This window comes from Sycon ciliatum, chromosome 8, assembly GCF_964019385.1.
Source record: "Sycon ciliatum chromosome 8, ocSycCili1.1, whole genome shotgun sequence".
In the NCBI taxonomy this organism is placed as follows: Eukaryota; Metazoa; Porifera; class Calcarea; order Leucosolenida; family Sycettidae; genus Sycon; species Sycon ciliatum.
This window is the reverse complement of record NC_088650.1, coordinates 15,968,802-15,988,177: the sequence shown is the minus strand read 5'-3', so window position 1 is coordinate 15,988,177 and position 19,376 is coordinate 15,968,802. Positions and strand designations below refer to the sequence as shown.

The 19,376-nt window shown below is 46.9% G+C and overlaps 1 protein-coding gene across 2 annotated transcripts; it reads right to left on the bottom strand.

Annotated features, from left to right (window-relative positions):
* Positions 1–2,206: 2,206 nt before the first annotated feature.
* Positions 2,207–19,227, bottom strand: LOC135823835 (uncharacterized). Of its 2 annotated transcripts, none has more exons than XM_065336687.1 (13): positions 16,507–19,227; positions 15,598–15,742; positions 14,796–14,984; positions 14,125–14,350; positions 12,893–13,373; positions 12,108–12,426; positions 10,775–10,928; positions 9,809–9,918; positions 7,851–8,342; positions 6,713–6,865; positions 5,156–5,820; positions 3,805–4,399; positions 2,207–2,332 (listed from the first exon to the last, which is right to left on the bottom strand). In XM_065336687.1, the coding sequence occupies exons 1-13, from the start codon at positions 18,213–18,215 to the stop codon at positions 2,258–2,260; spliced, it is 5,313 nt and encodes a 1,770-aa protein (XP_065192759.1). In that variant the 5' UTR covers positions 18,216–19,227; the 3' UTR covers positions 2,207–2,257. The 2 variants fall into 2 exon arrangements, with proteins under 2 accessions (XP_065192759.1, XP_065192760.1); XM_065336688.1 differs by having other exon boundaries at positions 12,893–13,370.
* Positions 19,228–19,376: the final 149 nt, after the last annotated feature.

Here is a 19,376-nt window from a genome sequence, read left to right as displayed (position 1 = left end):
TGCTGCTTCGAATTGTAGTTAGACCGCTTTGTCAAATATCGTACTGGTCTCGTCATCGTCCAGTAACAATCGACATTCTTTGTTCCGTTGGGACTGTAGCTTTTGCTCATTTTCGTTGCGCTTGCCTTCCCCTCTTTGGTCTTTCCATAACCTTGAACCTTCCAAGTTGGAAGGCTGTCGGTTAGCGCTACGGAGATGTGTTGAAGCTAGGTGTCAGGACGTTGAATGTTTCAGTACTCTGTCAGTTTTGTGCCTAGTTATTGCACTTTCTGACTATTATAGTATCATGTTACAGTGATGGAGAGTTACTCTTAACTCGTATACATATGTCCTTTTCTCTTCTACATTACTGAAAAAGCAGAAATTTTCGGTGGTGTTTTATTTTCGGTAACTTCGGTGCCGAAATTTTTACAGAAAATAAAACGCACCGAAAATGCCGGTATAGTACTAGTACACTTACCTGGAACGCGGGTTTACCGAAAATTTCCCTCCGCCGAACCGCCGATTTTGGAGAATACCGAAAATATTACACCACCGAAAATTTTCTGTCTTTACAGTATGTGTTAGCTGCAGTGCTAGTGCAGTGGTCTGTGGAGACTCCGTATAATTAATTGACATGGTGAAGTTAGAAATTGTGCTGAAATTCGTAATCCTGGTGCATGCTGTGCAAGTAATCCGGTAATAAAGGGTTAAGAGTTATTCTATCCGACGACCCAAACTTGTTTTGACGTGCTTTTCAAAATTGTGTTTCCTACCGGTACCAGTAGTAGTAGGTTGCTTGTGTCCGACAGAGTTCCTACGATGTCTGAACGGAAAGGAAGTTCAAAATAGGGCAAGTATCGAACAAACCTCGTCTCGAAGCTAAAAACACGGATTGGGACCGTTGTGTCTATTCGAGCAGTCCATCATGACGCATGTAGGACTATTGAGTGACGTCTGAATGTGTGAGACAGCAAACGATTGCTGGAGTTTGCATCTCATACCGTCTGTCATGTCAAACATGCCTTTGAAAAGGTCCGATAGGCACTGGGAGCCTGTGTAGCATAGCATCTAGACTAGAGTACCACGACCGTGGAATTTAAAGCTCTGTTGTGGCCCGCCCTTCTTCACACACGCACACACACACCTCAGACATGCCCATCGCGGAAGCGATGATAGCGAACAGCTATGTTAGACATAGCAACTTGTGCTGGGATTACACCATTCAACACACACACACACACACACACACACACACACACACACACACACACACACACACACACAAACACACACACACACACACACACACACACAAACACACACACACACAAACACACACACACACACACACACACAACAGAAACTAACATTTGACCGGCATGACATGATTGTATTATACTAGCTATGTTGGTACCTTGCCAACGAGTGACAGTATTTGCCCCTAAATCGTGTGTATTCGTTATAATTGATGCACACCCTTCTTCCGAAAGCAAAATCATTTACTTGAGAGTTTCTACCCCAAGCACCGCTGTACGATGTACTGGTAAGACCCAGATGTTTTGAAACTCCTCAAACCCAAACACAAATTCACTTATTCATAAGTTTGAGGGATTGAAAACAAATATGCCTCCTGCTTAGTTTCCTATTTCATAGTCTTAGTAACAAGAGCTACCAAACACAAGCCTACTGATAGTCGAGAGAATGTGCAATACAAATCGAAATGGGGCAGTTATGGGTCGGGGCAACTTGCTGATATCCTGTATCTCGCCTGCCCTTAGGTCTCTCAGAGCCGCGGGTTCAACCGGCCATTGGCTAAATGGGGCAAAGAACAATATGATAGAGGAGAGAGAAGGAAAATGGGCTAGATCAAGCATCCCCAGAGGAGTGATTGGATGTTGAAATAGTCATGTCAGACAATCACCAGGGCAGTATACTAGGTCCTCTAGGCTCTTGGTTTCCAAGGATACTGAGCATAACACAGCATCATATTCACCAATGCCAAAGAGAGCCGGTAGACCAGAGCATCAGAAATTGGATGATGTGATGAGCAGAGCACTATGTTGATTGGTGGGTTGGTTGGTTTTATTTTACTTCGCACATTCAAACAGGATGACGACCCAATAAAATGATGGCGAAGGCTTAGCCTAGAAGTGGCTATAGAAGAACATAGTAAAAGATTAGGATACTAAAGATTATGTCTTGTTTAGATACAGTTTGCTTGCTCTGGGGTACATGGTAACATGCAGCATCGCTGTCAGATACAGTTTGCTTGCTGTCAATGGCGAGCTTCCCTCAAGTAGTCAGACAGTAAGGGATCGCGTAAGCTTGATCCTCCTGAGCTTGGACAGACCTGACAGGGGAAATAAAACACACATACACACATGCACACATACATACAGACACACACATAATACATACAGACACACACACACATTCACACACACGCACATGCACACACACACATACTTACATGTATATTATTATATATACACACACACATACACACACAGATGTGCACACACGTGCACACATGTACACACACACACACACACACACACACACACACAAACACACAAATACACACACACACATGCATATGTACACACTCGTCACACGCCCATGCACATACTCACACAGAGACAATCATGCACACGTATAGAGGGATACACAAACAAACGGAAAACAATAATATCGAGGTAGATCTGCACCGAACGACAAGTACCATACATGTATTTCATCCAAAGGTCAGACACACTGACGCTAAAGGTCTCATCGGATTGCCAGAGGTTTCTGCGCGACATGTTTTTTTTTCTTCTTCCAAATATCACAGTTAAGACCTTCGTATTTGTTAGGTACCTCCTCCCGTACTTTGTACAACCTTTTCCAAGCTGGCCTGCATACACCCTATACTTGCACTACGTCGTACTCACCTTTTGTCTCCTTTTGTCACCTTTTGTTCCGTTGGCCTGGGTAGCTACTTGCGCGCCCATATTTGCCATAGCTAACCAGGCCCTTTATCTAGCCGCCCTCACTTGATCTCTCTCTCTCTCTCTCTCTCTCTCTCTCTCTTGTCTCTCTCTTCCACAATGTAGTCGTTCCGGTAGTCTTTGTCTCAGTTTCTCCGTCTATAATGAAATGTTGTCCCATCTAACTGTTCACGTTCTCAAAATAGCGCCGTACGCTATCCAGCTGTGGCACTACGCACATTATTCTGTGCACTCGAACACGGTGCTACTTTATCCATGAGGTTGGTGTTCTCTTTCCGGAACTGAACTGGACTTGCGTACTATTCAAGTGATCGCATTGAAACGATACGGTAGCTACCTGATGCTTGGCTGGGATTTTATCAGGTGATGTTAATTGTACTTGCATTACAGCCCATTCGTAAAAAAAAAAAAAGATGAGCGCTGGCTCTGGCGAGCTCCCGTATTTGGCATTTTGTCGTGATTTTATCGTACACAGTGTGGAGAGCCGCGGAATTTGAGGTTCGAAAAAGGGTCCAAAAAAGGTACCTCAGCTGGGGTTCAAACCGCACAATGCAGTGATGCAAGTAGAGTGAAACGGAGTGGATTTTCATAGCCTTTCCCAATGCAGTGCTTATAAAACACAACCTATGCTTGCTATGGCTTGCTTTACGGAGAAGTGGACTTCAGAAACATAATTGGAAGAGCATAGGGTGTAGCAGAAAAAAAATTGTGAAAAAGCTCCTAATTTGGCACATTTATGGCCAAAAGCTAGAATATCATCTTTTCCTGAATGGACTGCAGAGGAAATACGGTGTAGATTTGAGACTACAAGTATACAGACGAGACAAGTACATACCGACATGTGATGAGCTAAAGCTCGAGGAGAAACTGGCTCGGGAAGTGATTGATTGTCGGCATCATCCGAGTGAACACGAAGTAGAAAACTGGGTTGGCTGTGCTGAGACGTATCGCCAGTGGAGGCGCTCAAGTGCCGCGGACTGGGCGGTGCGTTGTGCATGGGAATGGCTGGCAGGTTGGGACTGGATGGCGGGTTGGGACTGGATGGCGGGTAGGGGCTACGTACCCGGAGTGGGCTGACTGCTGGATTCGGAATGATGGTGGGCAGAAGGACTGCCTCAGACGAACTACTGCCGTCCTCTCCAGCACGATAATCAGGCACGTGCTGGCGCGGTCGTCGTTGAATCGTGTCGTTCCAACTCCTCACCAATCCCCACACGACCCGGGCCAGAGAAACGATGGTCACAACGCAGTAGATACTTGACACCGACACTGACCAGGAGCGGCCGAGGACGTTCTGTCGATGCCAGGGCGGAATGTCCAGCCAGACCACCTGTGTGAAGCTGAAGCAGGTCAGCAGAGTCAACAGGACAAGCTCAAATGCATTGTCAAAGTCAGTGACACACCACACCTTGGTGGATCGCCGAAATGGTCTGCACAAGGACAAGGTAACACAAAAGAAATGTTTCATGATAAAAATGGCATCCGACATAAGAAATAGTATATTTAGTGAAAAATAGCCATAAGCGAGGGTCCAAGTCCTGGTAGTGACAATCAATTTTCTCTTCAGACTTTTCCCGTTGGCATCTTCCGCTAAACCTAACGAATGAACAATATTCTCATATTTCGAAATGTTGGTCATTTCGATTCCCCTACCTTTTAGGATGGGCGCTAAGCATCGTGGATAATGCTTAAAAAAATAAGCCGATTCTGCTCAATGAGCATTGAAATTGGCAGAGTATATGGCAAAATGCTCGCTTATTCTGCCCCACTTCCTGATCTAGAATACCTAACATGCGGGAAACATGTCAGCCAAAGCAGGAAATTCTGCTTACTGTTATGCCTGCATTGTCCACCAAGAGATACTAGGTTACCTGTGTCAGTATTAATTAATTTCTTGGAGGTAAGTTAGGAGGTAAGTTTACTCATCGTGCTAGCTCCGGAGAGCTAACACCATGTTCATTGGAGGAAAGGTAGCCTGCGTACGGGACGCCGTAATTGAACTCTATTCTAGGTATCCTAGACACAGATGCGTGCACCATGGTTTGTGAACATAGCAGCAGGCAGTGCTGAATGCGTGCACCATGGTTCTCATCAGAACATAGCATGAAGTGCTGCTCATGAATGTGTGCACCATGGTTCTCACCTGAACAGTGCCAAATAGGTGCACCATGCATGGGTTATCTCACCTGAACATAGCATGAAGTGCTGAATACGAGCACAGCACGAGGACTGTGACCACTCGTGCTCGCACGCCAGTGCCCATGACGGAGTTGAGCGTGCCCAGGCCGAGACGCCGGAGGTAGTTGACGGCCGCCCACCACCGGTACCTGTCCTCATAGATGTGGCCGGCCTCGTCCAGGAACCCTTTCAGCGACGGCCAGATGTGCAGCGGCCTCCACAGTAGTAGTACCGACGGCGGCGCTACGATGCATATTAGAACGAGCAGCGCAAACACCACGTACGGTATGTGTGGCTTGCTGAAGCACTGGACATAGCCGTCAACATACGACACCTGTACGCCATTCAGAGGCACGCATTTCAGCAGCTTGAAGCAGACGTAGGGCAGGATGGACGTGGACGCCAGGATCAGCAGCCAGAATACGTGCACTATGGAGTTGCGCTTCTGCATGCGCTTCCAGTAGGCCAGGCCATGGCCGCGCCGAGCCAGCATCCACAGAAGCAGTGTGAGAAAGGGCAGCACGAGTGGAATGAACATACTGCAGGCCACTGCCGGCAGTCCCGACACTAACTCCGCGTCGCTGAGGCAGATCGAGTTGAAGCCAAGTGTCAGAATGCTCTGCGATACGTTTCTTCTCAGCCAGTGATCCCAGTTGAACGCACTGAAGAACACCTGAGTAGAGAATAAGAGAGAACCAGTTGAACGCACTGAAGAACACCTGAGTAGAGAATAAGAGAGAACCAATTGAACGCACTGAAGAACACCTGAGTAGAGAATAAGAGAGAACCAGTTTCAAACAAGAGACACACACCATCAGAAGCCGCATCCAAACCATTTTCCATGAAACGTTACAGTGGTAATTCACCCATAACATCGATACTCAAATGTGTTACACGGGGGCTATGCATCGCAACTACGTTTGAAGTATGAGTATTTGTGAATGCACTACGGGCCACTAGGGCCAAATCAAAGCTCTGTTAACAGAGAAGCTACATGTACTGGGATTTGGCCAATTTGGACAGGCAGCCATAGTGATTGCACGGATATAGCAGTTTAATGGTAGAAGACTTGATAATGATGGTCAACACCGGTGAAAGGAGATGGATTTGCAAGTAATGAAATGGCTCACAGCTAGGTAGAGCATGTGATATCCAGTGAGTGTTAACGCCATTTTACAGACTGCACACAACAGTTGACATGCATAACATAAGTCAATTAGAGCAAACCACAGAAGCTTTAGTCTCAATACTGTTCCTACACTGTTTCCCCTTGTCCACCGTAATGGTGCACTGAAACATATCGCATTCAGAAGTCAAAAAGACTCCACAGCAGCACATGCCTGACACACACACACACACACACATACCCCCCCCCCCTCTCCACACACACACATACACACACACACTCACACGCAAACACACACAAATACACGCACATACACACAGACACACACACATACACAAACACACACACACACACACACACATACCGCTACATTGTAGAGATACTCTAAAGTAGCTGTAATTGTACAATGCAGTGGTAGTGATTGAGTTACTTCATGTACCTGTGAAAAGAAGAACCAGCTATCCAGTGTTGCTGTCAGTCCGATGTTAAAGAACAGCAGCGCTGCAATCAGCAACACACTTGCCAGTAACTCCAGGATGAAAAACATGACAAACGGGATCTTGAACTTGGCACGGCGACAGTCGACACAGAGCTGAAACCAGGAGAGCAATAACAGTTGTGAGCTGATCATCTAACAGGCCAAGAGAGAGTGGCATAACGGGATAAGAAACTGATACAGTGTATTCCTACAATAGACATCCTTAGCAAAAGTACGATAACGCTAACTTTTACGGTACTCACTCCCAGCCATGACAAAAGACGTTATCGGATAACGGAAAAACTTTACAGAGCTCAAAATAACGGGCCTACGTTCGTTATGGAAATTATGCAAAAAATGCAAAAACTCGCATTGTTTTGTAACTGGCGGGAGATAAAAAGCGTCGTGCAGATCGAGATGAGAGTCGAGAGATTGCTTCCTCTTGTGACATTTATTTTTGGCGAGTTTTGCCATTCAGTTGACAATGTCTGCCTCCTCTGCTTCGTGCCTTTCTCCCTCTATCCCATCTGGGAAACAAAGGGCCAGTTCCACGGCACTCCTGAGGAAGAAATTCATCGGCCTCTCCCTGACTTTCTGGAGCTGGAGAACCCTTACAGTCTTCGGTGCTGCGTTTAGGAAACGTTTTCCAAGGACCTGGGAACAGCGAAAACTCATTTTCACCATTCTTTTGCTATTCCAGAGTAAAATACCTCGCCAAGGTATTCTTTCGGAACGACAGCAAACTAATCCCTGGTTCAAAATTTTGAATTTCCCGCACCTGTTTCCACAAAAATTCATATCGCCATGGTTGTCACGACTACTTCGTCTCAACTATAACGTACTTTGTGCTAAGGGAAAAGTCAGCTTGAACGATCAGAAGTACGGAAAGGTTTGCGTTTACGTTAGCGTTTTTTTACCTAAGGATATCTATTAACCCAGCAGCCCTGACGGTTCTCTTAAACTAAAATCACTGGAGTTCTGATACGGAGATAAACATCTGGCCAACTGGTAACACCCTTGTCCCTATTTATATAGCTTGCACAGAACATATTCGGTAGCAGTCATCATTTTAGCCCATTTGCTGAGCAGAGCCTCTTACTGAAGAACCTGGTTGAAGCGTGAAGCCTTCGACACACCTGGAGCACAGGTTTCCACCGCAGTTGCACTCGGCATTGCAGGGCACGTCCACGTCCGGTATCCACGTATAGCTGGTGTTCTTCTTGGTGCACTCGCGCGTGTTGCACGGTGATGCTGCGAAATGTCGGCCGCATTGGCCAGGCAGGCAGGCCCGCATACGGTTCATACCACTCTCACCATAGAAGTCAGTGGTTTTGTAAACCGAAAATGCCCGTTGAATTTTCCCCTCTTCCGTGCCATTGCTGTTGACATCTCCCGCCCAGCAGCGTCTGAAAACGACGATTCGACGTCCGTCTCGGCACTCCTTGACACACTCGTCGTCGTGCTGTTCCGCGCACTGGCAGGCCATGGTCTTCCGAATGTAAGCATGCGTTATGTTCAGACTGTTGACGTCACCTGATGACCTACCACGTGCCATATGCTCCTCAGAGAATGCTGACACAATGTTCTGAGCCTGGCAGGAAAACGAACAGCAGAGATAAGTCATGAACTGTACCCTAATATTACCTAATATTACAACACTTTAAGGAGCCATGCGTAAATTCTGATATATATTTAGAAACGAAAACTAGTCATTTCTCTTCAACCCCTGCCCCCTCCCTGAGAAACAAACACGTACAAACGGTACATAGTATCGATGTTTATTTCGTTTTTTCCGGATGTGCACACACATACAAACTATGCATCGATATTTTTCGAGAAATGATCAGGCGCTCAACCCCCTCCCCCCTAAACCACTAGTTTTCGTTTCTAAATAAATATCTATATTTACGGATGGCCCCCAACACTAGAACATTGAAACTTCTGAGGAAATTGACTACACCATCACCAGCACCAGCACCAGCACAAGCACCAGCACCACCAGCACCACAACCGGCACCACCACAACTAGCACCAGCACCACCACTACGCTATGTGTACCGTTTCTATATTGAAACTTCAGTACAGCGTACCCTAGGGCATGGAAGGATCTGTACCTTATCGCAGAGCTACTGGTATGTCCTGCAATACGTCATACTTGCTTTATTGGGTCTTTCCAGATGGGAAGGTGGTCAACGGCGCGTGCGCCGGTGCCCTTCAAGGGGGGGGGGGTTGCGGGGGGCGTCCCCGGGAAATTTTTCAAAAAATGAAGCAAAATCCAGCATTTTGAGCGAAAAAAGGGGGGTTCCGGGCACCCAGGAACCCATACGGGGCACGCGCCTGGGTCAGCATGTAATGTGAAGTGAAAAGACCGGTATAGTGCTGTGCTGTTCATTGATTTTGCCAGTATTTCACCTGACGATAAGGCATCAAAGTAAACTAGTGAAAACTTTCAAAATTTTGAGCCTGAAGTGTGTCCTACTTCTAAGTATAATAGTGCAGTTTATGTATATAATAGATGTAGAGCCGAAGGATTTATTGCAATAAATCCTGAGGCTACTACATTTATTATACATATGTTGACCTTCACTTTCCCTAAAAAGGAGTATTTATAACAGTATTTATTGGCCCAAAAGCCAATATAATTATACTGTTTATAAAATACCACTAGGCCAATAAATACTGTTTATAAAATACTCCTTTTTAGAGAAAAGTGCAGTGCTGCAGGGAAAAGTACAGTGGTATTTATTGAGTCAAACAAATTTATTTGAATTTGATCCTGTTGATGGTGCGGTCACAAATGAGTGTGGGTATTTATCAAAGGTCAATATATTGTCCCAATTAAGACCAACTAGTACAACCCTGTTAGATTCCCATCATTCACAGTTCAAGGGTAGACTTTTCACGACTGCTTTCGGAGCATGTCCATAACTCCTACCTCTACTCTGTAGATTCTATGGTTAACTAGACAGACTCATTGACAAACATTGCTGTATTGACCAGTGGCCATGGGCAGTTCTCCATGCTAATCTGCTGTGGCAACGCTGCACACTGGCTTACTTGATCTTGATCCAGAGTCATCTTTTTGAACCCCAAGTGGCAGGAACGCAGGGAAAACGGAATGCGGAGGCTCAGTGTCTCCTCTCCGATCTGATAAAAGTTGATGCTCCCTGACATTGTAAGTACAATATGAAAGGGAGAAATGCAACAGTTTAGGCATTACAAAATGTCACGTATAAAAGCTGTGCTTATGCCTGTAGAAGCCGATGTCAGTCCTAGACTTCTACTCAGATCAGGCTTCTATTCGAACCACGTATCTCTATGTATGTCAATACTAAACCAAGCTTATGTGCTGGCAGTTTATCTTAAAAATCAGGCTTGTATTCAAAACAGGCTTCTATACAAAACAGGCTTCTATACGAGACAGGCTTTTATACAGGACACTACAGTATGTGATCAGATTGTATACGCTATTGTATTGAGTTCCAAACCTGGGACTGCTTGACATACCAGTCCACACAAGGCGCGTGTGCAATATTGTTGCAGGGTTGATCATGTCACTTTGATCGTGGTGCACACCCAAAGCAATCCTAAAGCGTCGGTCAGTTTTCCAAAAATAGATGGTCTACTGCCAGATGTAGCTATTTCAAAGTTGAGCTCTGGTCATGCTGTAGTGTGGAAGACAAGGATAATACCCCTGTTGCACCTGAAGCGAAATTTCCAAGACTTTGGTGTAAGAAACAAATGGTGTCCAAGACTTCTAGATTGAAGAGAGGGAATGGATTTTTGATTTAATGCATAGCATTCAAATCCCACATGCCCTGCCAGGGGCGTCGGAAGGTATTTTAGTGTGGTACGGTCAGCCATCTCAAGCACAGTTTACTCGTCGGGAGTGGAAGGGTGGCTGAGACTTTGGGAAATTCAGAGCCCAAATCAGTGCATTTTATTGATACACGGGGTACCTGGGGCAAAGAGTGGTACGGACAATACTGTAGTGATCGTACCGTGTCCGACGCACCTGCTTACCCAAAGCCGTTACGAACAGGTAACCGGAGGAGCCGGGCGCCCCGTAGAGAACAAGCCGATCCAAGACTAGATGTGATGCAAACACCTCGGCCTCATGGGGTTTGTAGACATAGTCGTTTCGACCCATCAGCACATTGTTCCCTCTGCTTACAACCTGGAGACATAGAAATGCATGTGAGACGAAGAAAGACACGTAGGCAGAGAGCAGGGAATTCTGCATGAGTGCATGGAGAGTGCGCATGTATGAGTGCGTGTGTGTGTGTGGGGGGGGGGGGTGGATGTATGTATGTGTGCGCGCATGTGTGCCTGTACCACAGCCCAGGAACAAACAATGCAAGGGAACTGGAATCATACTGTACATACTGAACAAGTACAAATTTTCGTTTGGAATAAACTTTCGCTATATTCGTTAGGGGCACGAAATAACTGAAGTTTGTACCAAACTAAAGTTTTTTTTCTGAACGTTCGGGGTGACAGACCTCGATCAAAAACGAAATTTAGTACATAACAAGCCTGCTGGTGGAGTGATCTAACGAAAGACTTTGTGAACGAAAATTAGTACTTATACAGTCGTGTGTAAATCATGGTACTGACTTTCGGGAGGAGAAGTACAGATGAGAGCTTTGTTTGACGTCAGTTAACTCCACTTTAGAATTCCGCAATCCACCCCAGGCCAGCACACTTTGCTTGCATGGTTACATAGAGACAGAGTCTGTCCGGAAATTCTCTTCTTTAGCTTCGATGCACTCCTATTCTGTCTTATATCAAGGATATAGGTCATTGGAGCCTTCATGTATCCCAGGTGCAGCACAACAAATGTGAATAAATTAGTGGTGTGCACAGGTAGTCGGGTACCCGTGCTACCCGTGAGGACCTCGAGTAGACGGGTACAAAATAGTACCTGAAAACCCGAAATCGCAGATGACATCATGTACAGTGCACGTGTACAAATTCATGCAATACTCCGCATGTCTATCCAGCGTGTAAGGGAAGGGGCGCATTGTGGTGTTACCATGGAACCATAACCCGATCGGGTACCCGTGCTACCCGTGGAAAACTACCCGAACCCGATACCCGAAGAAAATGCTACCCGACTCAGCCCTAGAATACATCAAGACTATCTTCAGCAACCGCTGAGGATGGACCTGGCTCGAAATTTTGGATAGAAGTATATTTTTGGAAGAATTGTAGCCTAGAGAGCGTTTTGGGTAGTGGTTTATGACTGTATGAGAGATGAAGTGGCTACAGTGGAGCATGCACACGCTGAGCAAATCAAAACTACTGAACTCAGAGCTGCAAACTGCTTCAAACCAGCATGAATCGTGCAGCTTACCGTCACAGATACCGTTCCAGGTCGGTGTGTGAATAGCTCGTCGGCGAGGGTGACGTTCAGACTAAAGTATTCGCCGGGCGCCGGGTGGAGTGTGAGGTTCGCTATGCTGGCCATGCTGACCTGCTTCTCTCTGCTTGCATCCTGCTGGCATACCTCCTCGCCGAGGAAATTCTCCCGCGTCCAATCGTTCACAATTCCAGCCCAGGGCGTCAGTGTTAGGCGGTACCCGGGTAGCATGGGTGTCATCGTCTTCTGCACGCGGTTAGTCAGAAAGGCCAGGCGGAACAGAGAGCAGTCCGTGACGGAGTTCAGCTTTTTCCTGTGCACAAATATGTCAGGGTTGTACGTACACATACAACCATAGATACACACACACACACACACACGCACACACACACACACACGCGCGCGCGCGCGCGAACACACACACACACACACACGCAAAATAAGCACACATACTGTGACACACACATACACAATAAGCACATGCATGCATATGCACACAATGCGTTTTCAATAATGTCCAGTTTTTGATTTCGCGTGGAAAGCATGATGATTCGGAAGTGTGCTTGTGTGAATCCTGGGCACAGCTACCTAATGTATGTACCATTGTATACCAGTCAGGAAGTTCTTTGCTTTCAACGTTGGATTTCTCTCTTTCCCTACCGACTTGACTTGGCATGTGACCAAATGTTTAGGACTTCTCGCGAGAGCAATGTGAATTCGAAGAATTTATCCCTTCGGCGCAAGATGAAATTCCCATAAAATGCATGAAGCCAACTCACCCATAGCTCTGTACACGGTCCACAATATTCTCCCTGCTGCAGCCATCATGGAAATACCACACCTCTCCGTCGATGTGTTTGTAGCAGGACGTCGTACTGGAGCTGAAGAACATCCAGCCGGGCCGTGTACCCAGACTGAAGGCCTCCCAGGGATGATGCGAGATCAGATTTATCACGTACGTGTCCTGCACTCGGCTATAGCAGCGGTCGGGCTGGTGAAACACAGGGTTAACGGCGCCGCACCACACGTTCCGGTACATGCTTAGATTCTGCCAAGAGAGGCCATACTCGGTGGTGAGGTTGCCGTAGCATACTCCACTTGCAAAGCCACTCGGCCGGTCATCCACTCCTTTGTAGCTATCGACAACATTTGAAAGGTGTGACGAGGAAACATTTGAGCTGTTGAAGCCGGAAACGAGACACATCTCCTGGAACCGCGTCTCCTGGAAGTACACTGAGCGAAGAGTCCGGAAATCTGCTTCTGTACAAAACACACAGTATGAAACGGCATCAGCAATGTGACTCGGAAAGCATAACAGGATAACCAGCTACAAAAGCCCTAGACCTGCGATGACCAGCACATTTATAGTGACAATGATTTCTTTTATTCGTTTTCGAAGTATGTGCACAATGTACGACAACGAACTGAGATCTTTGCATTGCACTTTCTGATTTTGCCTGATTTATGGATTCTGTTAGGGTACGCAAGTCGATCTTAATACTGGACGTACATGTAGGTACTGAGCTGAATGACTCGTCTTACAGAATGTCAGTGTAGAGGTTGTGGGATGACATCATGCTTTGAGGTGGTTAATTTGGAATTTGGAGTGGCATCGGAAGCACTGCCTACGCTACACCATACAAGGGATATGTGATGATGTCATTCACAAAACCCTACTCCATACATAGCATATTCGATGATGTCATTCACACAACTCTACTCTATACAAAACATTACTTGTATTATGATGTCATACAAACACCCTCCATTACGTGAGTACTGTAAGCCCTGAAACGTTTGCGCCTGTTTTAGTTCGCAATTTGCGAGCGCAGACAAAACTTGCACCTGGAGATGTTTGCGATTGGAGTCAGTTTCCTCAGTTTCTTTACTACAGTTCTACGTTTCGCGCCGGCTTACTTTTGCGACCTCACACTCATCGCGAAAACTGCTACGGATTCCGGATTGCAAAGGTTTCCGGCTTCACAGTATACCATGGGAGTCTGAATCTTACCATTGGTGATGGCGCCGTTCCCATCGGCCAAGCCTCCATGCTGCTCCCATGCACCGGGTGGGTACGGCATGCAGTAGCAAAACGGCGCAAAGCCGCTGTGCCCCTCAGTGGGAGCCGTGCTCAGGTATTGGCGAAACACGGACACACAGCGGAGAAGGGATGCCATGTACACGACGTTGATGATTCTCTGTGTACTGGAGATGGCCGTGTTCTTCTCCAACAGGATCTAGAAAGTGACAGTGAGAACATATAGAGAGAAGTAGAAAGAGAAGACAGACAGACAGACAAAAAAGCAAAGAGACAGGCAGACAGAGACAGACAGAGAGACAGACAGACAGACGGAGACAGATGGAGAGACTCGGTTTGGCGACACTGATGATACTTGACAAGGTGGAAGTGGCTACTTTATGAAGTAGCTATTTTGAACATATATTCCATTGTAGATTTTCTTTGCATTTACATCTATAATCTACTCAAATTTTGCACTTCTCAAATGTGCATCGCTGCTCAATTGAATCCCGTGGGTCACGTTTGTACCCTGCAGTGCCTGCACTCGTGCACAGCTCAGTGTTGACAGGTCTGGGGCTGCACAGCGACCGGTGTCACAATACATTGACCAGCATGTTAGGACTGTTGGAAGTGTGTTGTCAGTGCTAACACTCCCTTCTTACCTTGATGGCCTGGTCACGAACTGTACTATTCTCTGGGAACAAGATCGGGCATGCCAAGGAATGTGGGCTACGCTTATGACCAGCCTCGTGTAGTACATCCTCCTCTGTTACGGTGCTGCTCGATTCTCCCGCAAATATAGCCGAGCCAAACTTAGACGCAACGTTTCCGGATATGTTCAAGAAGTCCGCCTGCAAACAAGTCCAAAGGAACACCAGTGTGTGTGCAGGTTCTTCCGAGCTATTCGGTCAACTTGACGGCTTAGACAATTAATGTGTTTTTGTCATTCCCTGGCGAGGCACTCATATCCTCACAAGAACTGGAGCAGCGGCATAGTTAGCGTTCACAGCCACTGTTGCAACCATGGCTCTACCACAGCACTGATCAGAACAATTCAGATTATGCCTGGGTTAGAGGGAGGAAGACCGTGATTCCTCACACAGCTACAAAATGGAGCCAGGGGGTGGGGGAGGGGGGGGAAGGCATCCAGGGCTTCTCCATTTGTTGCAGTACTTCATTTTGTGTACGGCTTGTGAACATGTAGGTGAATGTGGCTATTGCTGGTGTGAGAAAGGGTAGTCTTCATCTTCAGTTTTTTTATGTCCAGTTATGCTTCCGTCGTCTCTTAGCAGTAAATATAATTTCCCCTATGTTGTCCTGTCATCAAATTGCCTCAGTATAGAGAGGGCACATGTCATGGCATTTAGACTCTCCAACACCAAGACGAACCCCCGTCCATTATACATGTTCAACCTACAGCGTAATCACAGCACAAAACCGGACTAACCTATAGGCTGGATTTACCTTTCTGGCATCAAGCACTGAGTACTGCAGGAGCTGCAGTGCACCGCCTTGACTGCCGGAGTTCCTCAGCACGTACAGACGGCCTTTGACAGTGAGACAGGATCTGGATAGGAGAATGGCTCCTACCTTGTTCTCGGAGATCACTCTGTGAGCAGAGAAACATTACAGAACTAGGCGTCATGCTGTGAATAACACTGTGTGCCGAAAGTAGAGACTATTGCAGGTGAAAAGGCCTTTTTCTGCCTACGATCACCGACTGACCATTCTAAGTAACGTTTTGAAAAACAGGTTTGAATCATGTTCTAAATAAGAAACTGTTTATGAAGCGAATAGAGCCCATGACGAAGTTGATCCAGCCAGGGAGCCGTAAAATACTGGTAGTTTCCAACTCCCTGGCTCGAACCATAATAATTCGATATGGATGTCGCCCCCGATGTATGGAACAGCCTCAAATCATAGGTTAGCACTTGGATGCAAACTTTGAAGCAAACCATAGTTTTAAGTAAGGCAGCCTATGATACGGTTGGCGGTAAGCCTTATCTGCAAAGTCGGTTCTTTAGGCTTGTTTGGCTTTTCACGCTGCATCTCTCTCTCTCTCTCTCTCTCTCTCTCTCTCTCTCTCTCTCTCTCTCTCTCCTCAACCATTCTACCTCACCTTCTCTTGTCTTTTATCGCACTAAATCACTCCCTTCTTTTCGGCTATGGTGCGCAAGCCCACATTAACGCCAAGACCAGAGGTTGGTGTTGTGGGCTTGCCTCACCAGCACAGGCTTGCTTTGCAGCCCCTACTCTCCCTGCTGTTTTGTTATTGTACATTATGTTGTCTTCTCCCCTTCTGACGAGTAGGTTGTGTACTTCGTAAAAAAACCATGATAGAAATGTGAGTGGATGCAAAGCTATTTTACTTACGTTTCGCCCAGGAATGTCACTCTCGTACTAATGATGTAGATGGTTGCGAAGCCTTCATTCCTCTCGACTACGCAGTTCTCCAAGACTACTGAAGCCGCTGTCGGATGATTGAATCCATCGCCGGACGGCGAGACGGTTGTTGCGAACCCGGCACCGGATCGAATGAGCACAGCACCACCCGGAGTGGGATGACCACCCAGCTGAGCCACATTCTTCCGAAAAGAACAGTTCAAAAAGTGCACGATGTTGCCTAGCTTGGAATTGTCGAACTGGAAAAACACTCCAACGGCTGCTCCTTCCTTGCTGACGAGGTTCTCCGCAAAACAACTGTTTCGCACGAGTAGAGCGTTGTACCGACATGTTATGCCGCGGAAGCGCGCAAGAATGCCAGCACCACTCACACAAATGTTCGACGTAAAATTGCTGTGAGAGACCAGGACTTTATTCCGAAGTGTTGGCTGGGCAACAGTAGAAGTATTATACAGTACAGAAAGTGATCCCCCGAATGGTGATTTGTTGTTGGCGAAAGAACACCTTTCGACAAGTACGGAGACGTCTGTGGTACCGTCAAAGACTATGTCGATGGCGACTCCACTGTACGCTTCATGCGAGATGCTTTTCGTCCGCTGGTCTTCGGGAGGATAATTCTTGTCACCGACTTCATGGAACGTACATTCGCTCACAAGAATGATTGGAACAGGGATAAAACCGTCAAATGCTCTTCTGCTCGTTGTATTATTTGTTTGCCAAGTGACTGTGTAGTGATACTTTTCGGGGAGTTGGTTCAGAATGGCAGCTCTCTCAACCCGCGAGAGGTTACCTCCTGCACCACGAAAACCATACAGTTGAATCGAAACAGTTCGCAGTGTTTCGTCCACTTCGAAAAATCGCAGACTTTCCGATTGCGATGCTTTCCGAGTGAATTTGCTGCGGCGGAAGTAGACGAACTGTGACGTCCTCACTCTTATTGCTTCTGTACGGCAAGAGGTCATGTGAACCTCGAGCCTGTCAAAGAAGATCAGTTTCGAATAGTAGATATCGATCAGTACTTTCCTGGACGCCATTCCGCGAACATAGCTCTGATTAATCGCGACATTTCGAAACGAAATGCCCGAACTGCCTCTGATATCAATGAGTGGTTCTGCAGTGTAATTGCCGTCAGTTCTGGGCGACTGATCTGCTCCGGGAGGAATAGGCAAGTGACATACATAGGCGTATTGACACCCACTATCCAGAGAACCCTGGATGTGAACGTTCTCCAACTGGTTCACGCGGACTTCTGGAACCTGGTGACTCTGAGTGTGATCACCACTCCCCTCAGCAGACAAAGGTGGAGAATGCTGTGCGAGTATACAGCAGCTTGACACATCAGCCCGTGCGTTCAGCTTCACAACGATGGGTACGGTTGTGTCTGCCGTCAGTGGCACAGTCTGACCTTTCTCGCTTTGATTCTTTGCGTACGCCAGCAGCATGCTGGCGTTGGCTCTCAAGTCCACGGCAGTGTCAACGGCTTCCTGCAAGCTGAAACACGGCGCAAACGTCCATCCGCAGACCTTCCCATGGCGCTTGTGAACGCTTTCTTCTTTGCTTGCAAAACTAGCGGGGTCCATCGGGGAAACATTGATGATTATTGCGGCTTCGTCAGCTTCACACTTGACAGATACCCCTTGCGCTAAAATAAAGCCGAAGCATATACCGAAGACGAACATGGTAACTTCCGATGTGTTGGGATTCAGCTATGACAGACAGCAAGCGATCAAAACCTGAGCGGATTGCTCCAAGTCTGTTCAATGTGAGACGAATGTCTGCCAGGGAGCAGCAAATCCAGGCTCTGATCAAACCGTGGGAACACAATTGTTGGAACGAGACAAATTTCGGGCACCGAACGATAGGGAACCAGCCCACTTATACAAGATGGTCTACAGCGCTCCGTGGAATGCGCAGTACGGTAACAGTAGATGTGACTACACTGTACTTTAGCCCAGGCAAAACGGGGTCAAGATCGAAATCTAGAGCATGTGCGACACAATGGCATCGGCATTTTGTTTGTGTCCACTGTCGACTCTTTTATCAATGTACATGTATTGTGAAAATTACAGATCCGTGCCGGTCGGTTGAGCTGCTGTCTTACAGATCGCTGGTGTGATGGCGAACATGATACAACATGTCGTTGTTACCATTCCCGTCCATGCTGCGAGATGTGATTCGAGAACAGTACAGGTGGTCTAGAATGTTTCCGATTGTTGGGAAGCCAGCGAGTGACTGGTATGGTGCTGTCCTTCTTGTCATATACCGTAATATGGCAGAGAGTGATCAACTCTACAGTCGGTGTAAGAATGTGGATTCTAAAGACCTGGAAAGCAGACATGCTTGTTCAGCGACATTCCTGTTTTAAACAGTCGGTGTAAGAATGTGGATTCTAAAGACCTGGAAAGCAGACATGCTTGTTCAGCGACATTCCTGGCAGCTAGCCCGTCTACCCGGAGCAATTCACTGTCAGTCAACAGCACCCGCCTGGTAGATCTACACAGACATGATGATGGAAGATGCTTCCAAGTTCTTCTTCGTATTAAAGATAGGACCAAACATCGGATGTATTCGACCATGCACGCGTGTGCCATGTCTATGCGTGCTAGCATCATCATTGGATAATCGGACACCAAGGAATGATATTGATAAGGCCAAACCTGAGTGATGGTATTGCTAATGGCCATATATGGGGGGGGGGGGCAAACGGTTGCACTAGAAAGTCAAAACGTCACTACGTCTTTGACAGAACTACTGTCTTGGACATGGAAATCCAGTCGGTTGACCGGGGCCGGCCGGCGCCCTCATGAGCTCAGCGCGTACAGAAGTAATTAGTTCAGAAC

Bases quoted from the DNA above. Each gene is read 5' to 3' on its own strand.
- LOC135823835 (XM_065336687.1), bottom strand. From the start codon at position 18,215: ATGTTCGTCTTCGGTATATGCTTCGGCTTTATTTTAGCGCAAGGGGTA. The intron at 15,743-16,506 runs GTAAGTAAAATA...CTCTGCTCACAG, and splicing joins GTGACATTCCTGGGCGAAAC to AGTGATCTCCGAGAACAAGG. The intron at 14,985-15,597 runs GTAAATCCAGCC...ACTTGTTTGCAG, and splicing joins CAGTGCTTGATGCCAGAAAG to GCGGACTTCTTGAACATATC.